The 25,695-nt window shown below is 48.2% G+C and overlaps 2 protein-coding genes across 11 annotated transcripts in view; one reads left to right on the plus strand and one right to left on the minus strand.

The window, feature by feature from the left end:
* The window catches only part of CIITA (class II major histocompatibility complex transactivator), a 1,021,617-nt gene that overhangs the window by 661,713 nt on the left and 334,209 nt on the right, over nucleotides 1-25,695 (minus strand). The window lies entirely within an intron of this gene.
* MYH11 (myosin heavy chain 11) overlaps nucleotides 1-25,695 on the plus strand; it is a 93,980-nt gene that overhangs the window by 60,402 nt on the left and 7,883 nt on the right. For all 9 annotated transcript variants that reach the window (XR_014504887.1, XR_014504888.1, XR_014504889.1 and 6 more), the window contains 18 exons: nucleotides 868-976; nucleotides 1,921-2,052; nucleotides 2,949-3,155; nucleotides 4,775-4,912; nucleotides 6,608-6,903; nucleotides 9,056-9,268; nucleotides 10,313-10,457; nucleotides 11,965-12,171; nucleotides 12,333-12,437; nucleotides 13,103-13,255; nucleotides 14,328-14,576; nucleotides 15,733-15,945; nucleotides 16,656-16,868; nucleotides 18,133-18,294; nucleotides 19,628-19,756; nucleotides 22,038-22,126; nucleotides 22,864-22,987; nucleotides 24,506-24,714. Coding sequence is in view for 6 of the 9 variants with exons in the window: in XM_083413312.1 (XP_083269438.1) it covers nucleotides 868-976; nucleotides 1,921-2,052; nucleotides 2,949-3,155; nucleotides 4,775-4,912; nucleotides 6,608-6,903; nucleotides 9,056-9,268; nucleotides 10,313-10,457; nucleotides 11,965-12,171; nucleotides 12,333-12,437; nucleotides 13,103-13,255; nucleotides 14,328-14,576; nucleotides 15,733-15,945; nucleotides 16,656-16,868; nucleotides 18,133-18,294; nucleotides 19,628-19,756; nucleotides 22,038-22,126; nucleotides 22,864-22,987; nucleotides 24,506-24,714 (3,093 nt within the window). In the remaining 3 variants the exon portion in view is untranslated. The remainder of the gene's footprint in view (nucleotides 1-867; nucleotides 977-1,920; nucleotides 2,053-2,948; nucleotides 3,156-4,774; nucleotides 4,913-6,607; nucleotides 6,904-9,055; nucleotides 9,269-10,312; nucleotides 10,458-11,964; nucleotides 12,172-12,332; nucleotides 12,438-13,102; nucleotides 13,256-14,327; nucleotides 14,577-15,732; nucleotides 15,946-16,655; nucleotides 16,869-18,132; nucleotides 18,295-19,627; nucleotides 19,757-22,037; nucleotides 22,127-22,863; nucleotides 22,988-24,505; nucleotides 24,715-25,695) is intronic.

Consider the following 25,695-nt stretch of genomic DNA (forward strand, 5'->3'; position numbering starts at 1 on the left):
CTAATGTTGTTCTGGGTGCGGCTGCCGAGACCACATAACACTGGTCTTGAAAGATCTACATTGGCTCCCAGTATGTTTCCGAGCACAATTCAAAGTGTTGGTACTGACCTTGAAAGCCCTAAATAGCCTCGGCCCAGTATACCTGAAGGAGCGTCTCCACCTCCATTGTTCTACCCGGACACTGAGGTCCAGCGCCGAGGGCCTTCTGGCAGTTCCCTCACTGAGAGAAGTGAACTTACAGGGAACCAGGCAGAGGGCCTTCTCAGTAGTGGCACCTGCCCTGTGGAACGCCCTCCCATCAGATGTCAAAGAGAACAACAACTACCAGACTTTTAGAAGACATCTGAAGGCAGCCCTGTTTAGGGAAACTTTTAATGTTTAACAGACCACTGTACTTTAATATTTTGTTGGAAGCTGCCCAGAGTGGCTGGGGAAACCCAGCCAGATGGGCAGGGTATAAATAAATATATTATTATTATTATTATTATTATTATTATTATTCTGTTAACCATTCTCTTGGCTTTGCAGCTTTTATCCATTTCACTCAGCGCTGGCTTCCGCACAGTCACAAAATCAAATTGGTTGCAAGAGAACTCCAAATAAACCAAAATAAAACCCAAAAAGCTAGCCCAAATGAGCCTAAATATCACCTCCGTGACGTGCAGGTGCCCAGCTAGGCCTTGGAGTCTTGCACTCGGCGGAAGCTCCTGAGATCAGAGGAAGCCGCATTGCACGTTCGGGTTCTGAAAAATGTTCAAAAACCGAAGCATTTACTTCTGGGTTTGCGGTGTTCGAAAACCGGAATGTTTTTCAACGGATACATTCAAAGACTGAGGTTTGACTGTATATTTCTCCCTTTTTGATCAGGGCTTTTGCCAAGAGGCAGCAACAGTTAACCGCCATGAAAGTCATCCAAAGGAATTGTGCTGCTTACCTGAAGCTGAGGAACTGGCAGTGGTGGAGACTCTTCACCAAAGTAGGTGCCTTTCTTGGCTGCCCCTGCCTAGGGCTTTGGAGGAGGTGGAGTTGCGGGCTTCACGGTCCCACCATGCGCGCGGTGGCTGGAACCCAGCCAACGCGCGATTGGGGGGATTCCCAGCTGCGGCAGCCAATTGGCTGGCTCTGGAGGTGTGGCCTGCCCTATTTAAACCAGGACATGGCCAGGGATCTCCCTCTTTCCCACCTGCCATCTGTTCCTGTTTTTCCCACCCTCCCGCCCTATAAGGTTTGCCTTCCTTGACCTTGGCTGGTTGCCATAGAGGGGCCTGGTAGGAATTTTCCCACTTGGCAAATTGGCACCAGCCACTTGGTTTTCGCCAACCTTGTAGCAAATCGCCCCAACTTTCTGGGTATTGGCGGTTAGGCATTGGTATTGTTCTGTAGATGGAAGAGGGGAGGTTACGCCCTCATCTCCCCCACATATTGAAGGGTAGTCTGATAAAGGTTTCCAGGGGGCGTGGCCCTGTCTGAAGCCTAGGGAGGTGAGGGCCTAAGGCACGCCCCCTAGCGGTGACCCGGGGGGAGTTCCTAGTTGATGTGCATCAGCAGGACTCCCCCTGCTGGTGGTTAACCCTTCCCAGACTTCAAGCAGATGGGCTGAAGTCGGATATAGTCGGTTAGGTCCAATGCCTAGGCCAATACCACTCATCACCTGTAACCAATATGGCCTTATTTAGCCCATTAACCTTAATAATAGTGCCATGTGTAATTATTTCCACTGGGGGGGGGGCACGCAACAGCCTTCCTCCAAAAGGCTGCTCTCTGAGGACTATAGCTCCCAGTCTGCTCCCATTAAAAGGTTCCCTAGGGGAAAGACTAGGGAAGGCAAGCTATGCTCTTTTTCAGGTGTGTGTGTGTGTGTGTGTGGAGGGGTCAGGCAGCGTGTTTCCCGAAGTCACCATAGAAATTCTCTTCTTTCAGGTGAAGCCGCTGCTACAGGTCACCCGCCAAGAGGAAGAGATGCAGGCGAAAGATGAAGAGCTCAAGGCGGTGAAGGAAAGGCAGATCAAGGCCGAGAGCGAGTTGAAAGAACTGGAACAAAAGCACAGCCAGGTGAGCTTGCAGGGTGCCTTGACCTTCCAACCCAAAGGGCCCGGATCCTTCCTTGCCAGGTTAGGTGCTCACATAATCATAGTTTTGGAAGGGACCTTGAGTGTCATCGAGTCCAAACCCCTGCAATGCAGGAATCTCAGCCAAAGCATCCCTGACAGATGGCCATCCAACCTTGGCTTAAAAACCTCCAAGGAAGGAGAATCCACCACCTCCTAAGGGAGACCGTTCCCCTGTCAAACAGCTCCTACTGTCACAAAGTTCTTCCAGGTGTTGAGTTGGAATCTCCTTCCTTGTAATGTGAAGCCATTGGTTCTGATCCTACCCTCCAGATCAGGAGAAAACAAGCTTGCTCCATCTTCCATGTGACAGCCCTTTAGATGTTTGAAGATGGCTAATGTACCTGCTCTCAATCTCCTCTTATCCAGGCTAAACAAACCCGACTCCCTAGGCTGTCCATAGTTGGCTTGGTTTGCAGAGCTTTGATTTTCTTGGCTGCCCTCCTCTGCTCCCATTCCAGCTTATCAATATCCTTCTTAAATTGTGGTGCCCAGAACTGGTGCTGCTCCAGGACGGGCAAATTCAAGCAGAGGTTCGAATCAAGACGAGGGATTGAACCTTTCACACCTGCCCTGATTTCAGCCCAATGGGGTGTGATGGTTTCTGAGATCAAGGAGCCATTTTTGGCTATTCCTGGATAGCCATTTTGAAGCAAGATAGTGCCCTGAGGCTTTCAAAATTTAACCACTTATTTCCAAACTCTGCTAATTTTTTCCTCCCCTTCAAATCCCTGGGCAACGCTGGGTGCATGACGCCTAGTTTGGGATAAAAACGAGTTTGCCTTCAGGTAAAGAAACCACTTTGCCCGAATTTTAACATTTGCTGTTGTCCTTTGCCAGCTGTCTGAAGAAAAGAACCAACTTCAGGAGCAGCTGCAGGCCGAGACGGAGCTCTACGCAGAAGCCGAGGAGATGCGTATCCGACTGGCCGCCAAGAAGCAGGAGCTGGAGGAGATTCTCCACGAGATGGAGGCCAGAATCGAGGAGGAGGAAGAACGTGGGCAGCAGCTGCAGGCTGAGAAGAAGAAGATGCAGCAGCAAATGCTGGTACCCGAGCTTTAAATTTATGATCATCATCATCACCATTTATATATTTATTTATATCACACCTTTCCCCCTTTCCATGGAGCTCAAGAGTGGTATGCATGGACCTCCCCCCCTCCTTTAATCCCCCACAACAACGCTTCATGGCCAAGTGAAGGGATTTGTCCCATTAATCGGTTGCCGAGACTGAAGGTCCCCATCTCCCCACAGCTGCCTAAGTCCTCTCCTCTCCACGTCCATCCGTGCCACTACCCAGCAATTGGAGACTGGGCCGGCTCACTGCCAACCTCCGTCCTTTTCATGCCTCTTCTGGTTCTGGGAGACATGGGGGAGGGGTGAGTTTGTAGAGACCGAATTGAGCAGGGATTAGAACCCTGGTCTCTCCCAGGCCCTAGTCTGGCACTCTAACCATTACACCACCACTGGGTTCTCATGCTGGGAGATCAGAGGGAGACTTAAAAGCATTGCTGCAAGGAAACGGGCATGGCTGGAGAACGGAGAGCGGGCTGCTGATGGGCAGGGAAGGGAGAGATGTAGAAACGTAGAATCATAGAATTGTAGCGCTGGAGGGGAACACCAGGGTCACCTAGTCCAACCCCCTCTGAGGCAGGAGTCTTTTTGCCCAGCATGGGGCTGAAACCCACCACCTTGAGATTAAGATTCTCATGCTCTCTACCCACTGAGTGGGAGGTTGTCCTGGAGAGAGTCCCTTCCACATACAGTGAAGGCACACTTGCAAATTTATTTTCACACCAATGAGGGCTAGAAGCTTGCTTTCGCCTCAACGCTGTGCCAAGTCCTTGATTGGACAACTACTTACTGGGCTTGATTCTAATTCTGTTTGTATATTGTGTGTGTGCGTGCTGGATTTTATGGTAGTACTTTCAGGGCTGAATGACCCAATAGGCAGACTAAGCTCTAGTAAAGCAGGAACACACGCAAAAAAGATTATAGAAAGATTTTGATATTTCAAATAAAAACCCAACCCATTGAAGTAGTCATCTAGGAAATCTAGAAAGAAGCTACTTTTAATTTCAGCCTACACGTAGGTTTTGTGTCATTTTAAACACACACACACACACACACACACACACAGTGAGTCCTTTAAAAGAGGCCCTGTGGATACAGACTACACATGTTCTACGGGGCCTCTTTTAAAAGACTCACCATATATGTGTGTGTGTGTGTGTGTGTGTGTGTGTAGAATTACATATTGAGGGGGGCACCGTAATATTTTCAATACAAGGATCTTAATCCAGCGGCAGTTGCCATACGGTTCACATGCTTGCCTAACAGGTGGTGCTTAAAATACAGTGGTACCTCAGGTTACAGACACTTCAGGTTACAGACGCTTCAGGTTACAGACTCCACTAACCCAGAAATAGTACCTCAGGTTAAGAACTTTAGCTCATGATGAGAACAGAAATTGCACGGCGGCAGCAGGAGGCCCCATTAGCTAAAGTGGTACCTCAGGTTAAGAACAGTTTCAGGTTAAGGACGGACCTCCAGAACGAATTAAGTTCTTAACCCGAGGTACCACTGCATCTGAAGAAGCAAATGAATACATAAACTTCACACACACCCTTTTTTTTACCTTCCACCTCCCATGAACCCCCAAACAGGAACTTGAGGATCAGCTGGAAGAAGAGGAAGCTGCCAGACAGAAGCTGCAGCTGGAGAAAGTAACTGCGGAGGCCAAGATCAAAAAGATGGAAGACGACATCCTGGTGATGGACGACCAGAACAACAAACTCACAAAGGTCCGTGCTGCTGAGCAAACCACGCCCTGCTCTTCGGAGGTGGCGGTGAGGGAAGGCGGTGAGGGAAAGACCTGCTGAAATCCTAAGAAACTGAGAGAGGCAGAGGGTGCCCTCTTGGTGGTTCTGCCAGACACAAACATGGGGGCTGGCAGACTGGGAGAGGGCGTTCTCTGTGCCAGCTCCCAAAATGTGGAACTCCCTCCCTGCAGAGGCTCGCCTAGTGCCTTCATTACAAAGAGCTGTATCCAGCTAAAAGGTTCTGCAAGTGTAAGCACTCTGGGCTGCCCAGAAGTACTCCCCTTCACTGTGCACCTCCTAAATTTGTAGAGGGTTCCCCCCCAACCTTTGAGAGAAGATTGGGGGGGGGAGAAGGCGGTGATGTTCTGTCGCACAGCCAGAAGTGCAGATTCGTTGAATACCACCCATAGTTCCCGCCCTTTCGCTGAAGAAGCTCCCCTTTGGCCTTCGACGATTAAGATTTGCGTGTCGTTTTTGTGAGATCAGCTCTGCTGTCTGACACAACGTTGTTTGGTTTGATTGAAATGGGGGTTTTCATATTGTGCGATATGTCTGGCTGCAACCCACCTTGGGATTTTGTGGTGAAGGCGTGTGAGACAATATCTTAAATAAATAAATAATGGTATAATTATTATTTGTACCATCTGGCTGGGTTTCCCCAGCAACTCTGGGCGGCTTCCAAGAAAATATTAAAATACCGTAATACATCAAACATTAAAAACTTCCCTGAATAGGGCTGCCTTCAGATGTCTTCTAAATGTCAGGTAGTTGTTTATCTCTTTGACATCTGATGGGAGGGCGTTCCACAGGGCGGGTGCCACTACCAAGAAGGCCCTCTGCCTGGTTCCCTGTAGCTTTGCTTCTCGCAGTGAGGGAACTGCCAGAAGGCCCTCAGTGGCCGGGCTGAACGATGGGAGTGGAGACGCTCCTTCAGGTATACTGGCCCGAGGCTGTTTAGAGCTTTAAAGGTCAACACCAACACTTTGAATTGTGCTCGGAAACGTACTGGGAGGTCTAATGGATGGATAGAGGCATCCATGTCTGGATAGACTAGCCTAAACAAAATGGTTTTAAGCAGGTGCTGAAAAGAGTACAGCAGAATTGGCTGTCTGATGTTAATAGGCAGCGAATTCTCACAAATGCATAGAATCATAGAATCATAGAGTTGGAAGAGACCACAAGGGTCATCGAGTCCAACCCCCTGCCAAGCAGGAAACACCATCAGAGCACTCCTGACATATGGTTGTCAAGCCTCTGCTTAAAGACCTCCAAAGAAGGAGACTCCACCACACTCCTTGGCAACAAATTCCACTGTCGGAACAGCTCTTACTGTCAGGAAGTTCTTCCTGATGTTTAGGTGGAATCTTCTTTCTTGTAGTTTGGATCCATTGCTCCGTGTCCGCTTCTCTGGAGCAGCAGAAAACAATCTTTCTCCCTCCTCTATGTGACATCCTTTTATATATTTGAACATGGCTATCATATCACCCCTTAACCTCCTCTTCTCCAGGCTAAACATGCCCAGCTCCCTTAGCCGTTCCTCATAAGGCAATGCAGAACGAGTATTGTGTGGCACATTTAGCAATGCCAGTTTTTTCCTTAGTAAGTTCATGCAAACGAAATGCAATTTCTGATTGCTGGTTTTTTTGTGTGTGTGCCTCCCTCTCTTCTCCTCCATAGGAAAGGAAACTTCTCGAGGAGAGGATAAGCGACTTGACCACCAACCTTGCAGAAGAGGAAGAGAAAGCCAAGAACCTGACCAAGCTGAAGAACAAGCACGAGTCCATGATCTCGGAACTGGAAGTCCGCCTGAAGAAGGAAGAGAAGTGCCGGCAAGAACTGGAGAAGATGAAGAGGAAGCTGGAGGGCGACTCCAGCGACCTCCACGAGCAGATCGCAGATCTCCAAGCCCAGATTGCCGAGCTGAAGATGCAGCTGGCCAAAAAGGAAGAGGAGCTCCAAGCGGCCCTGGCCAGGTGGGGACAAGTCCTTGAGGCACCCCAGGTGATGGCTGGTACTTGAGGACTGTGGTTACATGACAAAGGATTTAAAAAAAAAAAATTAAATGAATTTTATTAGTATTTTCCACACAACAACAACAACACGAAATATATAAAAAAATAACAATACACAATACACAAAAATCAACATTCGAAAACTAAAACAACAAATAATCCATATCTTACAAGTTAATAATATAAACACTAAAACAACAACAACAAGACGTTGACTTCCACCAATCCCACAGCAACTCCATTATCTCTCATTCTGTCTTCCTGTTTTCTTTATCCTCTCTATCCTAACACCTAGATATAAATCCTTCTTTCATATCCTTTCACTTCACAAGGTTATAATAGGCTCAGCCAGATTTCTGCCCTCGAACTTTGACTTTTGAGGTATTCATTTAGGAACTCCCATTCTTTCTTTACTTCACTTTTTGGTTTTTGTCTTATTATGTCTGTCAATTTGGCTAATTCTAAGTATTCTGAGAGCTTACATAGCCTCTCTCCCCTAGTGGGTAACTGATTCCCTTTCCAGTACTTAGCCACCAGGATATTTGCTGCAGACGTTACGTATAAGAAAAAATTAGTTTTGTCTTCTGGAATATCATCATTTAAAATTCCTAAAAGGAACGCCTCTGGCCTTTTACTATATGCTATTCTTCATATTTTCTTTATTTCTTCTTGGAACATGTTTGCATGACAAAGGATTTGCTGTTGCTGGTGGGACACACTATCCTCATAGAATCATAGAGTTGGAAGAGACCACAAGGGCCATCGAGTCCAACCCCCTGCCAAGCAGGAAACACCATCAGAGCACTCCTGACATATGGATGTCAAGCCTCTGCTTAAAGACCTCCAAAGAAGGAGACTCCACCACACTCCTTGGCAGCAAATTCCACTGTCAAACAGCTCTTACTGTCAGGAGGTTCTTCCTAATGTTAAGGTGGAATCTTCTTTCTTGTAGTTTGGATCCATTGCTCCGTGTCCACTTCTCTGGAGCAGCAGAAAACAATCCTCTGCTGAAACCACTGCATGCTTCTGTTGCCCTCCTGGGAAAAACCAAAACGAGCCTCCAGGAGCGTGATTCACACTCCTGCAATAGCTCAGGGGCAGTGCTGCATCTCCTTTGTATCTAGAAAGTCCCGGGTTAGACCGCTGGTGTCTGTAGTTAAGTCTGGGGTGGGAAATCTTTTATTCATCCCGAAGGCCACATTGTCAGGAGCAAGCCAGCAGTAAATCACACCGTACAAGTTGGAGTTAACTCTTTACAGTGGTACCTTGGTTCTCAAGTCCGTTCCAAAACCAAAGCCCTCCAAAACCAATGTGCGCTTTCCCATAGAAAGTAATGCAAAATGGATTAATCCGTTATGACTTTTGAAAACAACCCCTAAAACAGGAATTCAACATGAATTTTACTATCTAACGAGACCATGGATCCATAAAATGAAAGCAATAAACCATGTGCCGCAGTCACACATTCAATCAGTCAGTAGCTGAACTGGGTTCCGCACAGTCACAAAAACGAAACCAAAAGAGCCGCAAAAACAAAAATGCAAAATAAGTAACAAAAACAGACCTCAGCATAACACTCAAATCGGAAGCGTAACACTCAAAACGGAAGCAAAACGCTGAAAACGGAGCACGTTCAGCTTCCGAAAAAAGTTAGCAAACACTTCCGGGTTTGCAGTACTGTATTTGGGTTCCAAGTTGTTTGAGTACCAAGGCGTTTGAGAACCAAGGTACCACTGTATTAGCAAAAACATGTTCTGTACAGGAGTGTTGGGCCTAATGAGCACAGCAACTCATCTCCGGTAGGTCTTGCCCCATTAATCAGTTGCTGAGACTGAAGGTTCCTGCCTCCCTACAGCTGCCTAAGTCCCTTCCTCTCCATGTCCCTCCCCCCCCCCCCCCCCGGCAATTGGAGACTGGGCCTGCACATTGCCAACCTCTTCTCTGCCCTTTTCATGCCTCTTCTGGTTCTGAGAGATATGTGGGGATAGGGGAGTTTGTAGTGACCAGATTGAGCAATCTGTGCCTTTAATGACAAACTATCTATCGCTAAGTAAGTTGGTTCCTTTAATTTTTTTGTTTTTAAAAAAGTCTTCTAAAAATCCCACCCTCCCAGGCTTGAAGATGAAACGGGCCAGAAAAACAACGCCCTGAAGAAAATCCGCGAGCTGGAAGCACACATCTCTGACCTCCAGGAGGACCTGGATTCTGAGCGTGCCGCAAGGAACAAAGCCGAGAAGCAGAAGCGGGACTTGGGCGAGGAGCTGGAGGCTCTCAAGACAGAGCTGGAAGACACCCTGGACAGCACTGCCACCCAGCAGGAGCTCAGGTGAGGACGGGAGAGGAGCGGAAAGCGGAGACCATCCCTGCGGTGGAAGCTAGTGCATGGCAGGGCAACTGGGGGGCTGCCCCGTCAAGTTCAGTCTGCTTTCTGCCAGCTAATAATAATCATAATAATCATAATAATATATTATTTATACCCCAGCCACGCTGGGCGGCTCCCAACAGAATATTAAAAACACAACAGAACATCAAACATTAAAAACTTCCCTAATCAGGGCTGCCTTCAGATGTCTTCTAGTTGTTTATTTCCTTGACATCTGATGGAAGGGCACCACCACTGAGAAGGCCCTCTGCCTGGTTCCCTGGAATCTCACTTCTCGCAGGAAGGGAACCGCCAGAAGGCCCTTGGGGTTGCACCTCAGGACCTCTGGGCTGAACAATGGGAGTGGAGATGCTCCTTCAGGTATACTGGACCAAGGCCGTTTAGGGCTTTAAAGGTCAGCACCGACACTTTGAATTGTGCTTGGAAACATACTGGAACCAATGTAGGTCTTTCAAGACTGGTGTTATATGGTCTTGGCGGTTGCTTCCAGTCACCAGTCTAGCTGCCGCATTCTCGATTAATTGCAGTTTCCGGGTCACCTTCAACGGTAGCCCCACGTAGAGCGCATTGCAGTAGTCCAAGCGAGAGATAACTAGAACATGCACCACTCTGGCGAGACAGTCCACGGGCAGGTGGGGTCTCAGCCTGCGTACAAGATGGAGCTGGTAGACAGCTACCCTGGACACAGAATTGACCTGTGCCTCCATGGACAGCTGTGAGTCCAAAATGACTCACCATTCTAGGTGCAAAGTGAGGCCAGTGACGTGCGTAGCCAGGGGGAGGTTCCGAGGGCCACATAGAAAGGTCCTGAGGGCCGCGTATGGTTCTTCTTGCAATAGGGCGCAAGAGGACTTCAGATCCTCTTTAAATTTCCTGGAATGCATTTGCAACCCTCCCAGCCTGGAGACGACGGCAGAGCCGGCTGTATCCCCAAATAATGTGGTTTGGGAGGGCAAACAAAAACCACGCCTGTGCTGTTGTTTTCAGAGCGAAGCGGGAACAGGAGGTCACCATCCTGAAGAGAGCCTTGGATGAGGAGACCCGCACCCATGAGGCTCAGGTCCAGGAGATGAGGCAGAAGCACACGCAGGCTGTGGAGGAGCTGACGGAGCAGCTGGAACAATTCAAACGGGTAACAAGCAAGCGAGCGAATATATAAACAGACTCAGGGCATTGCTTTGGGGATGGCTGTGCCCTTTCAGAGCCAGGATTTGCAAACTGCTCGGACTCCTGCAAGGAGACTAGAACTCAGGGCCACCCAGTGCAACAGAGCTCACACTCGCGCTGTGCATTTTAATGCACCCTTTTCCCCCAGAGTGGTTGAGCAATCAACCCTTCTTCCCATGGAACTCTGGGAATTGTAGTTCTGTGAGGGGTGTGGGCATGTGTCTCCTAACAACTCTCAGTGCCCGCTGCAATCTAAGCATTCTGGGCATAGTGTTTTCAATGCAGAAGTGTCCTGAATGCTGCAGAATTCAGGACAGACAGAATGAATAGGCAGACATAATTCCAAAACGTTTCTGGTCACGGGTTCGATAACAACCTAATCTGCGCATGCTTTAGTTTACTTTACACTGCACGTTTTTGTCTCAGGTGTGAGCGTTAAAGATATTGGATGTCAAAAAAACTAAAAAAAACAACTGCTGCTGATATATTATTCCATACCCTTTCTTCACCATATAATCCCCAGGAAGGTTTGAACAATTTAAAACACCATACAGTCGTACCTTGGTTCTTGAACAGTATCCATTCCAGAAGTCTGTTCAACTTCTGAAAACGTTCGAAAACCAAGGTGTGGCTTCCGATTGGCTGCAGGAGCTTCCTGCACTCAAGCAGAAGCCGCAGAAGTCGCATCGGGCGTTCGGCTTCCAGAAAACGTTCACAAACCGGAACACTCATTTCTGGGTTTGGAGCGTTCAGAAGCCAAAATGTCTGAGTCACAAGGCATTCCCGAACCAAGATACGACTGTATTTAAATAGTCTAAAACAAACCCAGGTCACAAGAATAGGACAGGTCCCCGAAACATTCATAGAATCATAGAATTGTAGCGTTTGAAGGGACCCCTGCAAGAATCCTGCCCATAGGATGGGCTTGAACCACCAACCTTCTGCTTTATAGCCAGACGCACTGACCCAGTGTGTCAGATTAAAGAAGTGTGATCGGACGGTGGTGAAATTGACGTATACAGTGGTGCCCCGCAAGACGAATGCCTCGCAAGACGGAAAACTCGCTAGACGAAAGGGTTTTCCGTTTTGGAGGTGCTTCGCAGGACGAATTTCTCAATGGGCTTGCTTCGCAAGACGAAAATGTCTTGCGATTCCTGGGGGTTTTTTTTCGCTCCCCACCCCCTTTTTCTAAGGCACTAAGCTGCTAATAGTCTTTTAGGAGCTAATCTGCTAATCCATTAAGCCTTTAATAGCCGCTAATAGCTGCTAAACCGCTAATAGCGCTAATCCGCTAATGGGGTTGCTTCGCAAGACGAAAAAACCGCTAGACGAAGAGACTCACGGAACGGATTCTTTTCATCTTGCGAGGCACCACTGTACAAGAGATCTGTGGCTGTCACACTGCTGGAAGACTTGTCAACTCTCGGTCCCTTCTTGGGTATGTAAACACTGAACGTCCTTTGTGCTTTCAGGCCAAAGCCAACCTGGACAAGACCAAGCAGACTCTGGAGAAGGACAATGCCGACCTGAGCAGCGAGGTCCGGTCGCTCAACCAGGCCAAGCAGGAGGTGGAGAACAAGAAGAAGAAGCTGGAAGTGCAGCTGCAGGAGCTACAGTCCAAGTTTTCAGACGGGGAGCGCGTCCGGACAGAGCTGAACGAAAAAGTCCACAAGCTGCAGGTGACAATGCAGTGTCCCTTTTTTCCATTTCTGTAGTTTTTTTAAAAATAAAAAAGGATGCAGGAGCCTAGCAAATTATTATTATTATTATTTCCTGTGAGAAGAGTGCAGATCAGGCTGATCCAAACCCTGCTTTGTTTTGCTCTTCCTTTGCCTTCCAGGTGGAGGTGGAGAACGTGACGGGGCTGCTGAACGAAGCAGAGGGCAAGACCATCAAGCTGACGAAGGACGTGGCGACTCTGGGGTCTCAGCTGCAGGACACTCAGGTAAGTACCACCGCAAGCCAAACGGAGGTTTTCAGAGAGGTTCTTGGGGAAGTCTCACCAGCAAGGGCTTCTGCTTTCTAGGAGTATAGCATCTAGATCAAGGGAAGTAATAGTGCCACTGTATTCTGCTCTGGTCAGACCTCACCTGGAGTACTGTGTCCAGTTCTGGGCACCACAGTTCAAGAAGGACATTGACAAACTGGAACGTGTCCAGAGGAGGGCAACCAAAATGGTCAAAGGCCTGGAAACGATGCCTTATGAGGAACAGCTAAGGGAGCAGGGCATGTTTAGCCTGGAGAAGAGGAGGTTAAGGGGTTATATGATAGCCATGTTCAAATATATAAAAGGATGTCACATATAGGAGGGAGCAAGGTTGTTTTCTGCTGCTCCAGAGAAGCAGACACGGAGCAATGGATCCAAACTATAAGAAAGAAGATTCCACCTAAACATTAGGAAGAACTTCCTGACAGTAAGAGCTGTTTGACAGTGGAATTTGCTGCCAAGGAGTGTGGTGGAGTCTCCTTCTTTGGAGGTCTTTAAGCAGAGGCTTGACAGCCATATGTCAGGAGTGCTCTGGTGGTGTTTCCTGCTTGGCAGGGGGTTGGACTCGATGGCCCTTGTGGTCTCTTCCAACTCTATGATTCTATGATTCTTGCTGCCCCCAGGAGTTGCTCCAGGAGGAAACCCGCCAGAAGCTCAACTTGTCCACAAAGCTTCGCCAGATGGAGGATGAGAAGAACAGCATCCAGGACCAGCTGGAGGAAGAGATGGAAGCGAAGCAGAACCTGGAGAGGCACATTTCAACGTTGACCGTGCAGGTTCTGACCATTACTATATAATAATAGTAATTTATTATTTATACCCCGCCCATCTGGCTGGCCATCGAGCCACTCTGGGCGGCTTCCAACAAAATATTAAAATACCGTAATACATCAAACATTAAAAGCTTCCCTAAACAGGACTGCCTTCAGATGTCTTCTAAAAGTCTGGTAGTTGTTGTTCTCTTTGACATCTGGTGGGAGGGTGTTCCACAGGGAGGGCGCCACTACCGAGAAGGCCCTCTGCCTGGTTCCCTGTAACCTCACTTCTCGCAATGAGGGAACCACCAGAAGGACCTCGGCGCTGGACCTCAGTGTCCAGGCTGAACGATGGGGGTGGAGACGCTCCTTCAGGTATTCTGGACCGAGGCCGTTTAGGGCTTTAAAGCAACATTTTGAATTTTGCTCGGAAACGTACTGGGAGCCAATGTAGGTCTTTCAGGACCAGTGTTATGTGGTCTCGGTGGCCGCCCCCCGTCACCAGTCTAGCTGCCGCATTCTGGATTAGTTGTAGTTTCCAGGTCACCTTCAAAGGTAGCCCCACGTAGAGCATATTGCAGTAGTTACGCTGAATTTATCCACTTTGGATGTTAAAAACAAAAACAGAACCCCTTCGGGTTCTTACCGTGCACACCCGCTGTGCGGCAGGCTGTTTTAAATTCCCATTTTCCAGGTTGAAAGATCACGGCTCACTGCGCAGAAAACCCAAGGCAAGGTTGGGCTCACATTCACGTCGCCCATTGCCAAACCCCTAGGTATGCCCCTGACGACAACAACCGGGATCCATGACTTTTATCATGCTCTCAGCAATAATGGGAGCCCAGTGATCAGGGATGATGGGAACTGTAGTCCAACAACTTCTGGAGAGCCACAGCTTCCCCGTCTTTGTTAGAAACCCCAAACAGAGGGCCAGTAGGAGGGAGCTGGATGGGTACATGGGCCCATCTCTACATTCCCACAATACTGTTGGATCAGCTGATTCCGCCCATTCACGGGGAAGGTGCTTGCACCTGCGTTGGTTGGGGTGCTGGGTGTCACGAGAGCTTACCTTTCTCTGAACCCCAACCTGCAGCTCTCCGACTCCAAGCGGAAGCTCCAGGAGTACGTCAGCACCATCGAGGGCATGGAGGAAGGGAAGAAGAAGCTCCAGAAGGAAATCGAAGGCCTGACGCAGCAGTTCGAGGAGAAAGCAGCTTCGTACGACAAACTGGAAAAAACAAAGAACCGGCTTCAGCAGGAGCTGGACGACCTGGTGGTCGACTTGGACAACCAGCGCCAGATGGTCTCCAACTTGGAGAAGAAGCAGAAGAAGTTCGACCAGGCAAGAGCCCATGTGCTGGTCCCGGGGGGGGGGGGTACCATGAGGCATGGTCAAAGTCCAGTCCTGGGCCGAGGGTCTGGAGACTGTCCACCAAGGGGGAAGCGGGGTCCAAAGTAAGAAGCCGGGCGTGGTCAAGAACTCAGGAAGAACAGGTCTGGGTGCTGGCAGAAACAGGTTTCCAACCTGGGACTGGGCTGACTGACCTTTATCTTCTCTGAGGCCAGGGGCGGTCCCGGCCCACAGGTGACCCGCCTCTCCTGGCCTTAAGGCGAGCACTCCTCCTGAGAGCACTTAGTTCCCTCCGCCTCTCTGCCCTGAGCCTCTGCAGCTCAGGAGAGGCTGGAGGGTTACTGGACCCAGAGGCAGCTTCACCTTCCCCTGACAGGGCTGGGAGAGGCGCACCTGCAGGCAATGGGTCCTCAATCACCTCCAGAGCCAGAGTGGATACATTTGGTGTCTGCTCCTGAGGACTCGGCACAGGTGCAGGCCCTTCAGATCCAAGCCCCTGCCCCGGCTCAGCCGGCCCTGGAGGCGGGGACTCCTGTGCAGGCTGGGACTCCTCAGGTTCAGCTTCTGAATCAGATTCCCAGGCCATCACAGCCCAGCTCCCTGCATGCTCTCTTTCTGTGCTGTCCACTGTGCCCAGAGTGACCGAAACGTTAATAGGATTGGGTTGCCATTGATGTGCCCCTTATCCAGCAATAACCTTTCCCACAGCAAAATCCCTCCCATATTGTTCACTCACAAACAGGTCCTGTTTAGGAAAGGGACCCCTGCAATGTTAATGAAATGCTTCCTCCTTGCAGCTTTTGTTGCCTTTATTGCTTACTGAGGTTTTGCACAGCACTTAATATAGTGCTGTCTTAGCCAGCAGTGCCTGTTTCCAAGACAACAAACCCTTCCATGTTATTCACTTAACATATAGGTCCTGTTTAGGAAATCCCCCCTGCAATGTTAATTAAATGCTTCCTCCTTGCAGCTTTCCTTTATTGCTTCCTGTCCAGTGCATCTTGGGCTTTGATGATGATTTCCTTCTTTATATGACCCCGTAAGCAGTCAACTTCTCTGAGCTGTTGGAAAGCCCTCTTGCCCCTGAATCAAAGCAATGGCCTCCTTGCTGAGACCCGAAGCTGACCAGCATCTTGTTCCTTGGCAGATGCTAGCAGAGGAGAAGAACATCTCTTCCAAATACGCCGAAGAAAGAGACCGCGCAGAGGCTGAAGCTCGGGAGAAGGAGACGAAGGCCCTGTCTCTCTCCCGGGCTCTGGAGGAGGCCCTGGAAGCAAAGGAAGAACTTGAGCGAACCAACAAGCTGTTGAAAGCGGAGATGGAAGATCTCGTGAGCTCCAAAGATGATGTCGGCAAGAACGTAAGTTCCCTCGAAGGGTCTCCTGATCTGCCTGAAACAATTCGTTTACCGTATTTTTCGCTCCATAAGACGCACCTGACCATAAGACGCACCTAGTTTTTAGAGGAGGAAAGGGGGAAAGCCCCGTTTTTTTGAGGATCAACTCACAGTTGTGCAGCTTTTGTTGCAAAGGGGAAAAGCTCCTTTTTTTGAGCACCAGCTCAAAGTTGTTGAGCTTATTTTGCAAAGGGGGGAAATCCTGTTTTTATGGGGTTCAACTCACAGTTCTGCAGCTTTTTTAGGAAAGGAAAGGGAGCCGTTTCTACAGTTTCCAGACAGATAATCTAATCAGCCAGTCACATGTCGCTGGGGAAACAAACAGCCTCCGTCTGCAGAACATTCAACAATGGAGGTCTGGGCGGGGCCGGAAAGGGAGCCAGCGATCGACCGCACATTCACTCCATAAGACGCACAGACATTTCCCCTTACTTTTTAGGAGGAAAAAAATGTGTCTTATGGAGCGAAAAATACAGTACATGCATCTTGTAAAAACACACGTGCATATATTTGCCAGTTGATTATCAGTTTGCAGTGACTTTTCTTTCCAAGTGAGCCCAGTCATCACATTTCCAGGTTTTGCTTTTGCCTTATTTATTCATTCACCGCTGGTGAGTTTCCCGCCTTGATCCTCTCGTCACTCGGCCTGCCTTTTTGCCTCCTGCTCCAAACAGGTCCATGACCTGGAGAAATCCAAACGGGCCTTGGAGCAACAGGTGGAAGAGATGAAGACCCAGTTGGAGGAGCTGGAGGACGAGCTCCAGGCGACGGAGGATGCAAAGCTGAGGCTGGAGGTGAACATGCAAGCGCTGAAAGGACAGTTCGAAAGAGACCTGCAAGCCAGGGATGAGCAGAACGAAGAGAAGAGGAGGCAGCTGCAGAAGCAGGTATGAGCTTCCATTTCACCACCTATCTTCTCGTAGCCTCAGAGGGTAAGGAGACCTTTTCCCCACAGGGCCTGGGGTATTCTAGAGTTTTGGACCACAGCTGGAGGGCACCAACCTGAGGAAGACCAACAGCTGGAGGGCACCAACCTGAGGAAGACCAACATAGAATCTAGGCGCTGGGTTGTCCAATACCTAAACATGCCTCCTCCAGTTGATGGCTGGAAGATATCTGAACATGAATGGCTTCTGATAGCTACTACCTACTGAGCAGAACTCAATATGGAAGTGTGTGTGGACAGGGGAGGACAACATAGTTTTGCAGCATGGACTTAACCAGCAAAACAAACAGGCTGGTGCAGTTTTGCAGCTCCTATGAACTGCTTTTTAAAAAGTTGTTTCCATCCAAGCTCAGCATTATAAAAGCCGCTTAAATTAAGGTTACCAGATGTCCCCGTTTCCTGGGGACAGTCCCTGGATTTACAAATCAGTCCCCTGACAAAATCCTATCATTCCTATTGAAGTTGAAAAGTATCCCCGGATTCACTGAAAAGAATCTGGTAACCTTAGCTTAAATATTAAGATGTTATTTTCTCTTGATCTGTAAACCACTTGTGAGCTTTTCTGGCTAAAGAGCATGTTATAAATGATTTGAAAGAACGAACAAATGAATGAACTTAGCTGGACAGCAACTACAACCCAAAGGCCTTTTGGGGAAACCTAATCGCTTGCAAGGGATGTAGGTGGCGCTATGGGTTAAACCACAGAGCCTAGGAGTTGCCAATCAGAAGGTCGGCGGTTTGAATCCCCGCCACTGGGTGAGCTCTCGTTGCTCGGTCCCAGCTCCTGCCAACCTAGCAGTTCGAAAGCACCTCAAAGTGCAAGTAGATAAATAGGCGGGAAGGTAAACAGCATTTCTTTGTGCTGCTCTGGTTCGCAAGAAGCGGCTTAGTCATGCTGACCACATGACCCAGAAGCTTTACGCCGGCTCCCTCGGCCAATAAAGCGAGAAGAGCGCCGCAACCCCAGAGTCGGGGTTTTATTCCCAAAAAGTAGTTGAAGAATAGGACCTTGTCAAAGACTGCCCCGCTTTCTCCCCTGTTTGAGGAAGCGCTGCAAGACTTCCACACATTTAGCTGCGAGTCCCTGAGCAATGCCTTTCACAGAATCGTAGAACTGCAGAGCGGGAAGGGACCCTGAGGGTCATCTAGCTCAACCCACGGCGCACGTCTAAACCTTTTCCAATTGCTTCCCTGCTACTACTTAGCTCCATGAGATGGAAGTGGAACTGGAAGACGAGCGCAAGCAACGGGGCTTGGCCGCAGCCGCCAAGAAGAAACTGGAGGTGGACATCAAGGACATGGAGGGCCAGCTGGACTTTGCCAACAAGTCCCGGGACGAAGCCATCAAGCAGCTGCGGAAGCTCCAGGTCAGGGCAACCCACTTGCTTTCACCCAGGAGGGTTGGGCATCTGCCAGGGGCCTAATAATAATAATAATAATAATAATAATAATAATAATAATAATTTACTATTTGTACCCCGCCCATCTGGCTGGGTTTCTCCAGCCACTCTGGATGGCTTCCAACAAAGATTAAAAATACACTAAAATGTCACACATTAAAAACTTCCCTGAACAGGGCTGCCTTCAGATGTCTTCTGAATGTCAGGTAGTTGTTTATCTCTTTGACATCTGGTGGGAGGGCGTTCCACAGGGCGGGTGCCACTACCGAGAAGGCCCTCTGCCTGGTTCCCTGTAACCTCACTTCTCACAATGAGGGAACTGCCAGAAGGCCCTTGGCGCTGGACCTCAGCGTCCAGGCAGAACGATGGGGGTGGAGACTCTTGCCCAAAGGACAAGAGCCTCCTAGATCCACAGCAGTTAGGAGGGAGAGACTGAGGCAGAGGGGTGGGCTGGAGGGTTTCTTGCCCAAGGGCCCTCCAAACCTAGTGAGATGGGGGAGAAATTTAGTTCGGTTTGCCTTCAAAATCGAGCCTGTCTAGTTCTTGCTTTCCAAAATGATGCATGGACCAAAACACAGCCACCCTTTGAAATTTTCATTTCTCCAAATTTTTGCAAAGCAGTTCTTCGGCCAGGTAATGTGTGCCACAAATGCATGTGCTAGGATTAAGTGTGCATCAAAATGCACATATTAGTAGGAATAATGTATGGTCGTAACTTGGAAGTCGAACGGAATCTGTTCCGGAAGTCCGTTCAACTTCCAAAACGTTTGGAAACCAAAGCTCAGCTTCTGGTAGCAATCGGAAGCTGCGCCGGACGTTCAGCTTCCGAAAATTGTTCAAAAACCGGAACACTCACTTCTGGGTTTCAACCGTTCGGGAGCCGATTTGTTCAAGAGTCAAGGCATTCAGGATCCGAGGTACGACTGTACTAAAAAAGATTTTTATTAGATCTCTTTGCGACAAATGTGTAGATCTGGAGGGGAAATAGCACACAAATGCATATTTTAAAAGAAATCGTATCCAAAATGCTGAATTTTCATGAGGACTTTTTAAAATAAATTGCATATTTCTGCAGAAATTGAGAGAACTTGATAGACTGGTGTGATCCCTACTCAACACCGCACATCCTTTTATAAACTATTATCATGCCCCTCCCGCACCCTAATCACCTATTTCTTAAACTTCAGACTCTCTTCTTTGATCCTTGAAACATCCCATCAGGTGGAGGGCGATGCTGAGAAAGATTTGAACCTGAATGTGGATGAGGCTCCATCCTAAACCAGTGTCTCTTCTCACTCAGGCTCAGATGAAGGACTTCCAGCGTGAACTGGACGATGCCCGGGCTGCCCGGGAAGAAGTCTTTGCAACAGCCCGAGAAAACGAGAAGAAAGCCAAAAATCTGGAGGCTGAGCTGATGCAGGTTCAAGAGGTAAACTGGAGAATCTGGGTCCTGGCTAGAACTCGAGGGATGGAGTAGCTCAGTGTCTGCCCAAGGGCTACGGTTAAGGGTTGTTGTAAACAAAAATTGCCCTTTTCCCTTATGGGGTATCCAAGAGCCCACATAGAGTCCTTACGTACGTTCCCTATCGGTAGGAGAAAATAACAGAGGCCAACCAGAGAATATTGAGAAGCAAAGCAGCTAGTAAGCCTGATCTTTATTGATCTGTTGCAACAGGGTGCTCCCCTCACACGCAGGAAAGGAGGAGGAACCCAGAAAAATGGCGCGCAAGGCCTGTAGACCAAGACCACCCCCAGAAACATCATGCATACATCACAGAAGGGGTGTAACCTAAGACCACCCCTCAGATACATCATACCTACATCACAGAAAAGGTGGTCTAAAACAGAAATTTGAATGTTGTTTTTCGCCTGTCCTTGTTTATCTCCTGTCTGGCAGGTTACTTGATTGGATTGCCTGGGGAGCCTGGCCAGTCTTTTGTAATGATAAATACTTCATTCCTGGGCCAGGTCACAGGCTCACACCCTATTCATCTTAAATGTGCCCTTAAGATGAGATTTGTGAGGAAAGAGACAATGGGGAGGTTTCCCACTTTGACCTTGCAGAGAAAACATTTGCTTAGTTTAGGAATCAAAATGGTTCCAGGTTGGTCTTCCTGTGCTGATCTATGTATGTGCTTGGTTGGTACACTTATGAACATTACCATATATCTAAGACCTCAAAATTCCTATCACAGGTATATTCTCAAAACATGGCATGTATCTAATGTAGCCCTGTGTGGCGATCACACAGGGTCTCCGGACGTTTAACGGTCTATTGATCCCTGTGCCACCACTGTGCTTGCTTCCCCGCTGCCACCAACCAGTTACTCTGTTGTTAAAAGTGAACCAAAAAAACAAGTTTATTTTACAAACATTAACAAGTTTATGGCTTCTCAGATAATATTCCTGTCAATATCTTTTTTTGATTATTATTCCTGTCAATATCTTAACTTTATTTTCTTTACTGGCCTATACCTTCCTAATACCTTTTGACTGATTATCTCAACTGTTTGACTGGCTTCTCTTAACAAATTCTCTCACTCTCTCCCACCCACCGGACTAGCCCAACCCACAGACTTTTCTTATCTGTCTCTTCTAACTGTTGAGACTGTCTTCTCAACAACTCTAACTCTCCTAAAAAAACCTCTGTGCTTCAACCTTATACACAGTTAACTCTGCTCCCTGGGTTCCAATTGGTTAGTCATTTTACAATGACTTTCCCTATGAACCCAGTATGATGTCACACACATATGAGGGCAAACGCCACACTCTACTAAGTTAAAGGCCCTTTAAACTTGCACTTGCGGAAGGTTGTTGCAGAAGGAAAAACACAAGTGCCTTACCGAAGGTTGTGCAACATATTGCACAACGGGAACCAGCAGACTTCCACTAACACAACTGTTGCACTGGATTTCTTTGTTGCAAATGTTTAAGCACTGCCATCCGCTAGCAGACGGGACCTTGCGCTAGTGAGCAGAGAACATTTGATGCGGCCCAGGGAACAGTGTTTCATACGTTCAGCCAGAGTTCACCACATGTAAACCCCCCCCCCAAGTTATGAGGACAACCAATTGTTACATGTGTGACCTCTCCTGCTCTAAGGAACAGGGGAACACTTGTTCAGCCAGGGAATTGTGACCCGTACCACGATAAAAAGGCACTCCTGGTTTCTGTCCCCCGCCAAGTGTTCTAAACCACAGAGCCTAGGGCTTGCCGATCAGAAGGTTGGTGGTTCGAATCCCTGTGACGGGGTGAGCTCCTGTTGCTCGGCCCCTGTTCCTGCCAGCCTAGCAGTTTGAAAGCACGTTAAAGTGCAAGTAGATAAATAGGTACCACTCTGGCGGGAAGATAAACAGCATTTCTGTGCGCTGCTCTGATTCGCCAGAAGCAGCTTAGTCATGCTGGCCACATGACCTGGAAGCTGTACGTGGGCTCCCTCGGCCAATAAAGCAAGATGAGCGCCGCAACCCCAGAGTCGTTCGCAACTGGACTTAACGGTCAGGGGTCCCTTTACCTTTAATCTAATATGGGTAGAACTTATTTTAGTTTTTGCTATTGCTAGTTGCTATTTGCAAGTTGGAAACTCTTGCCGATCTACTGCAAATCTCCCAGAGGTATATGACTAGATCTAACTTCTGCCCAGCCTTGGAACCTAGAGTAGCCATGTTTGCTTTGTCGAGTGAGGGGCTCAATTTTGCCTCCTTTGGCAGGATTTGGCAGCTGCGGAACGGGCACGGAAACAAGCCGAGCAGGAGAAGGATGATCTGGCTGAAGAGCTGGCAAGTTCTGCTTCTGGGAGGTAAGAGTTCCCGGCCGGGATTTGGAGGCTACTAGAACCATGTGCCCAATTCCACTCACTGCTGCTATTTTGTCCACACGAGAAGTATAAAAGGTTCCTTACACAGCACCCTCGCCAAATATGACAATGGTGATTATTATTATTATACCTTGCTTATTTGACTGGGTCTTTGGGGATTTCAAAGAAATGAAAATTAAATAGAGGACTTGGTGCATCTTTTGGCAGGCACGGGAGTTTCCCCTTCTCTCTGGGAGCTTCCGATAAGAATTAACGAGCGTCTGACAGGTTTATAGTCCTTTATTTACAACGATATACAGAGAGCAGCCTTGGGCCACCCTCCATCAGGATATCAGCTGTTCATTCTGAATCACCTCCCCTTCCACAGCAAGAAGCGCGCCAACGGCCAGCTCTCCCTCCCCTGTGCTTCTGTTGTTCCTTAACCCTTTCAGACCTCTGAGTTCGAGGGGAGGGAATTACCCACCACTCTTGAATGAAGTGTCTCCCAAACGCTCCCTCCCTCCTGGTTGCCTAGCTACTATCTCAAAGCTGTCCAACTCTTCCCCTGACTTTGCAGTCTGACTTTGAATTGGCTGCTGGGAACGTTGAAGGAAGAGGGGGGCAAATTCTCCATTCTCTGTTAGAGACTGCTCTGTCTGTGTCTGCATTCCCCCATCTTCGGAGTCAGAGCAGTCTCTGGCGTCTGATTCTGACCAGCCCCTGACACCGTATGATTGTAGGACCAGCCTCCAGGATGAGAAGCGGCGCCTTGAAGCAAGGATCTCCCAGTTAGAGGAGGAGCTGGAAGAGGAGCAGAGCAACATGGAAGCTATGAGCGACCGCTTCCGCAAGGCTGTCCAGCAGGTATGTTGCAGACACCTTGATTTCTGCAAGGAGGATGGGAGTTGCAAGAAAAGTAAGCAAAAAATAATTTTGCTTGCTATTCGCAGCTCCTTCAAATGAGAAATAGAACAGATTCACCACTCAGCAACTTCCCAAACCAAAATGCAGCTATCCTTCAAAATCCATGCTTCTCTCCTAATTTTGCAATGCATTTCTCCAACCAAAAGAATGCATACTTCAATAAAGCACATAGGAGAGGAAAGCATGCACAAAAATTTGCGGATTGGTGAAAATAACGTACTAGAAAAATGTCTTTAATATATAATCTATAGACATTTATTTCATATGTGGACCGCTCCCCATGAAGCCTCTCAAAAATGATTTCACAACTGAATAAAAAACATACATATGAATATTGCAAACATATAGACAGTTAAAATGATTATGTAGTTCAAACCTAGTTCAAATCCAATACAGGCATACCCTGTTTTATTGCGCTTTGCTTTATTGCACCCCACAGATATTGCTCCTCACAAGGAGGATGCGGGTTAACAGGCTATAGTGTAGAGCAAACATAACTTTGATTATGCACTGGGAAACCAAAAGAATTATGCGACTCGGTTTGTCGCATTGTTCGCTTTATTGCAGCAGTCTGGAACCGAACCCGCAATGATCTCCCAGGGTATGCCTGTACTTGCACCAACTGGGGTTAATGATATAAGGGAGGCCCCCTGAAGATTTGCAAGCATTTCTGTGTGTGCACTTATTTGAGAGCCAGTGTGGTGTAGTGGTTAAGAGCGGTAGTCTCGTAATCTGGGGAACCGGGTTCGCGTCTCCGCTCCTCCACATGCAGCTGCTGGGTGACCTTGGGCCAGTCATACTTCTCTGAAGACTCTCAGCCCCACTCACCTCACAGAGGGTTTGTTGTGGGGGAGGAAGGGAAAGGAGAATGTTAGCTGCTTTGAGACTCCTTTGGGTAGTGATAAAGCGGAATATCAAATCCAAACTCTTCTTCTTTTTGCTTGCTTGCTTGCAAAAGCAGGTGTGTTTGGAGAAATGCACACCAAGATTGCTAAGAAATTTCGTGTGGTCTCTTATGGAAAAAAGAGAAAGCAATTTGATGTTGGAAATGGAGCAAAAGATTGGGAAAATGGGAAACTGAGTTCTCACCTGCACTAAAGCGGAATCATACCACTTTAAGCAGCCATGGTTCCCCCTCTAAGAATCCTGGGAGATGTAGTTTTTGGAAGGGGGCTGAGAGTTGTTATTCCCCACACAGTTACAGTTCTCAGACAAACCCTTTTCCCTGGGAAGTTTGGAAACTGTAGCTCTGGGAGCGTCTCCTAAAGGCTCTCAGCACCTTTAACAAACTACAGTCCCCATGGTTTTTTGATGGCTGCTTAAAGGGGTGTGATCCTGCTTTAAATGTTTGGCGCAGACGGGTCCAGAGAGCAACTGAACAGGACAGGCTGGCCACCCCTAATCAGACCTGTTTTCCCCGCTCCGCTTTGATTGATCTTTCCCATCTATCGGTTCCAGTCCGAGCAGCTGAACAATGAGCTGGCCTCTGAGCGCACCGCGGCGCAGAAGAACGAAAGCGCCCGGCAGCAGCTGGAGAGGCAGAACAAGGAGCTGAAATCCAAACTGCAGGAGATGGAGGGAGCCGTCAAATCCAAGTTCAAGGCCACGATCACAGCCCTGGAAGCCAAGATTGCGCAGCTGGAGGAACAGCTGGAACAGGAGTCCAGGTACTGGCAGCTGTGGGATTCTGCATCCCAAATCCTGTCCCAGAGCACAGGCTCAAAAATAATAGGCTAGAGTAATAAAAAGAAATTGTTATTTAGGGGATTTGAATTTAATTCTAAATTATATACCGGAAACGTGGGGAATTACAAGGGGTCAAAAAAAATGGATGTAAAACTTGTCTTGATGAATTGGAAGGGCCGCAAAAAGATCCCATTGAGCACATGGATTGACAATATGGACAGACTAGTTACCTACGAACGAATTGCATATCAACGCAAATTAAGAATGGATAAATATGAAGAAATCTGGAAGGAATACTTAAGTGACAAGAGGGACAGGGGTGGGAAGTAGGGGGAGGAGAGGTGGGGAAATCTTGTTAAAAAGGTGTAGTTATAGGTATATCAGTACTCAAATCTGAATTGTTAAATTGTGTTATCAGTGTTATTGTGGTTTTTGTTGTATATATTTTTTTGGTTCTTGTTTGTATTGAAAAAATGATTAAATCATTTTTTTTAAAAAAGTTAAATAATATATTTAAGATTTAGTTGCAAAATTCTGTTGTAATACTGTAGCTGAAACAAATAAAAAACTTACTCCCGGGGGGGGGGGGGGAAGGCTCACCCACATATTGGAGAATACAGTATGGTTACCAGATTTTTTTCAGTGAATCCGGGGACCCTTTTTTTTGGGGGGGGGGGGGGAAGCTGAGTAGCAACAGGGAGTCACCCGCACGTGCCACCCGCCCGTGACTGCCGAGCCTCCCCCAATCTCCTGCCCCCTGCCCCCTTTGTTTTGAATGATCGGGGGAGGCTTGGGAGTCGTGGGCGGCTGGCCGTTGCCCAGTTTTTTAAAAAAACTCTGCATTTATGTTTCACAGGGTGCGAAAGGGCTCTGCGCCTTGCCTTGCAGAGAAACCGTACACCTTGCACCCCTCCTGGGCAACGGCCGCCCACCCGCCCGCAACTCCCGAGTCTCCCCCGATC

This window comes from Podarcis tiliguerta (genome assembly GCF_965153285.1).
Source record: "Podarcis tiliguerta genome assembly, chromosome: 14".
In the NCBI taxonomy this organism is placed as follows: Eukaryota; Metazoa; Chordata; class Lepidosauria; order Squamata; family Lacertidae; genus Podarcis; species Podarcis tiliguerta.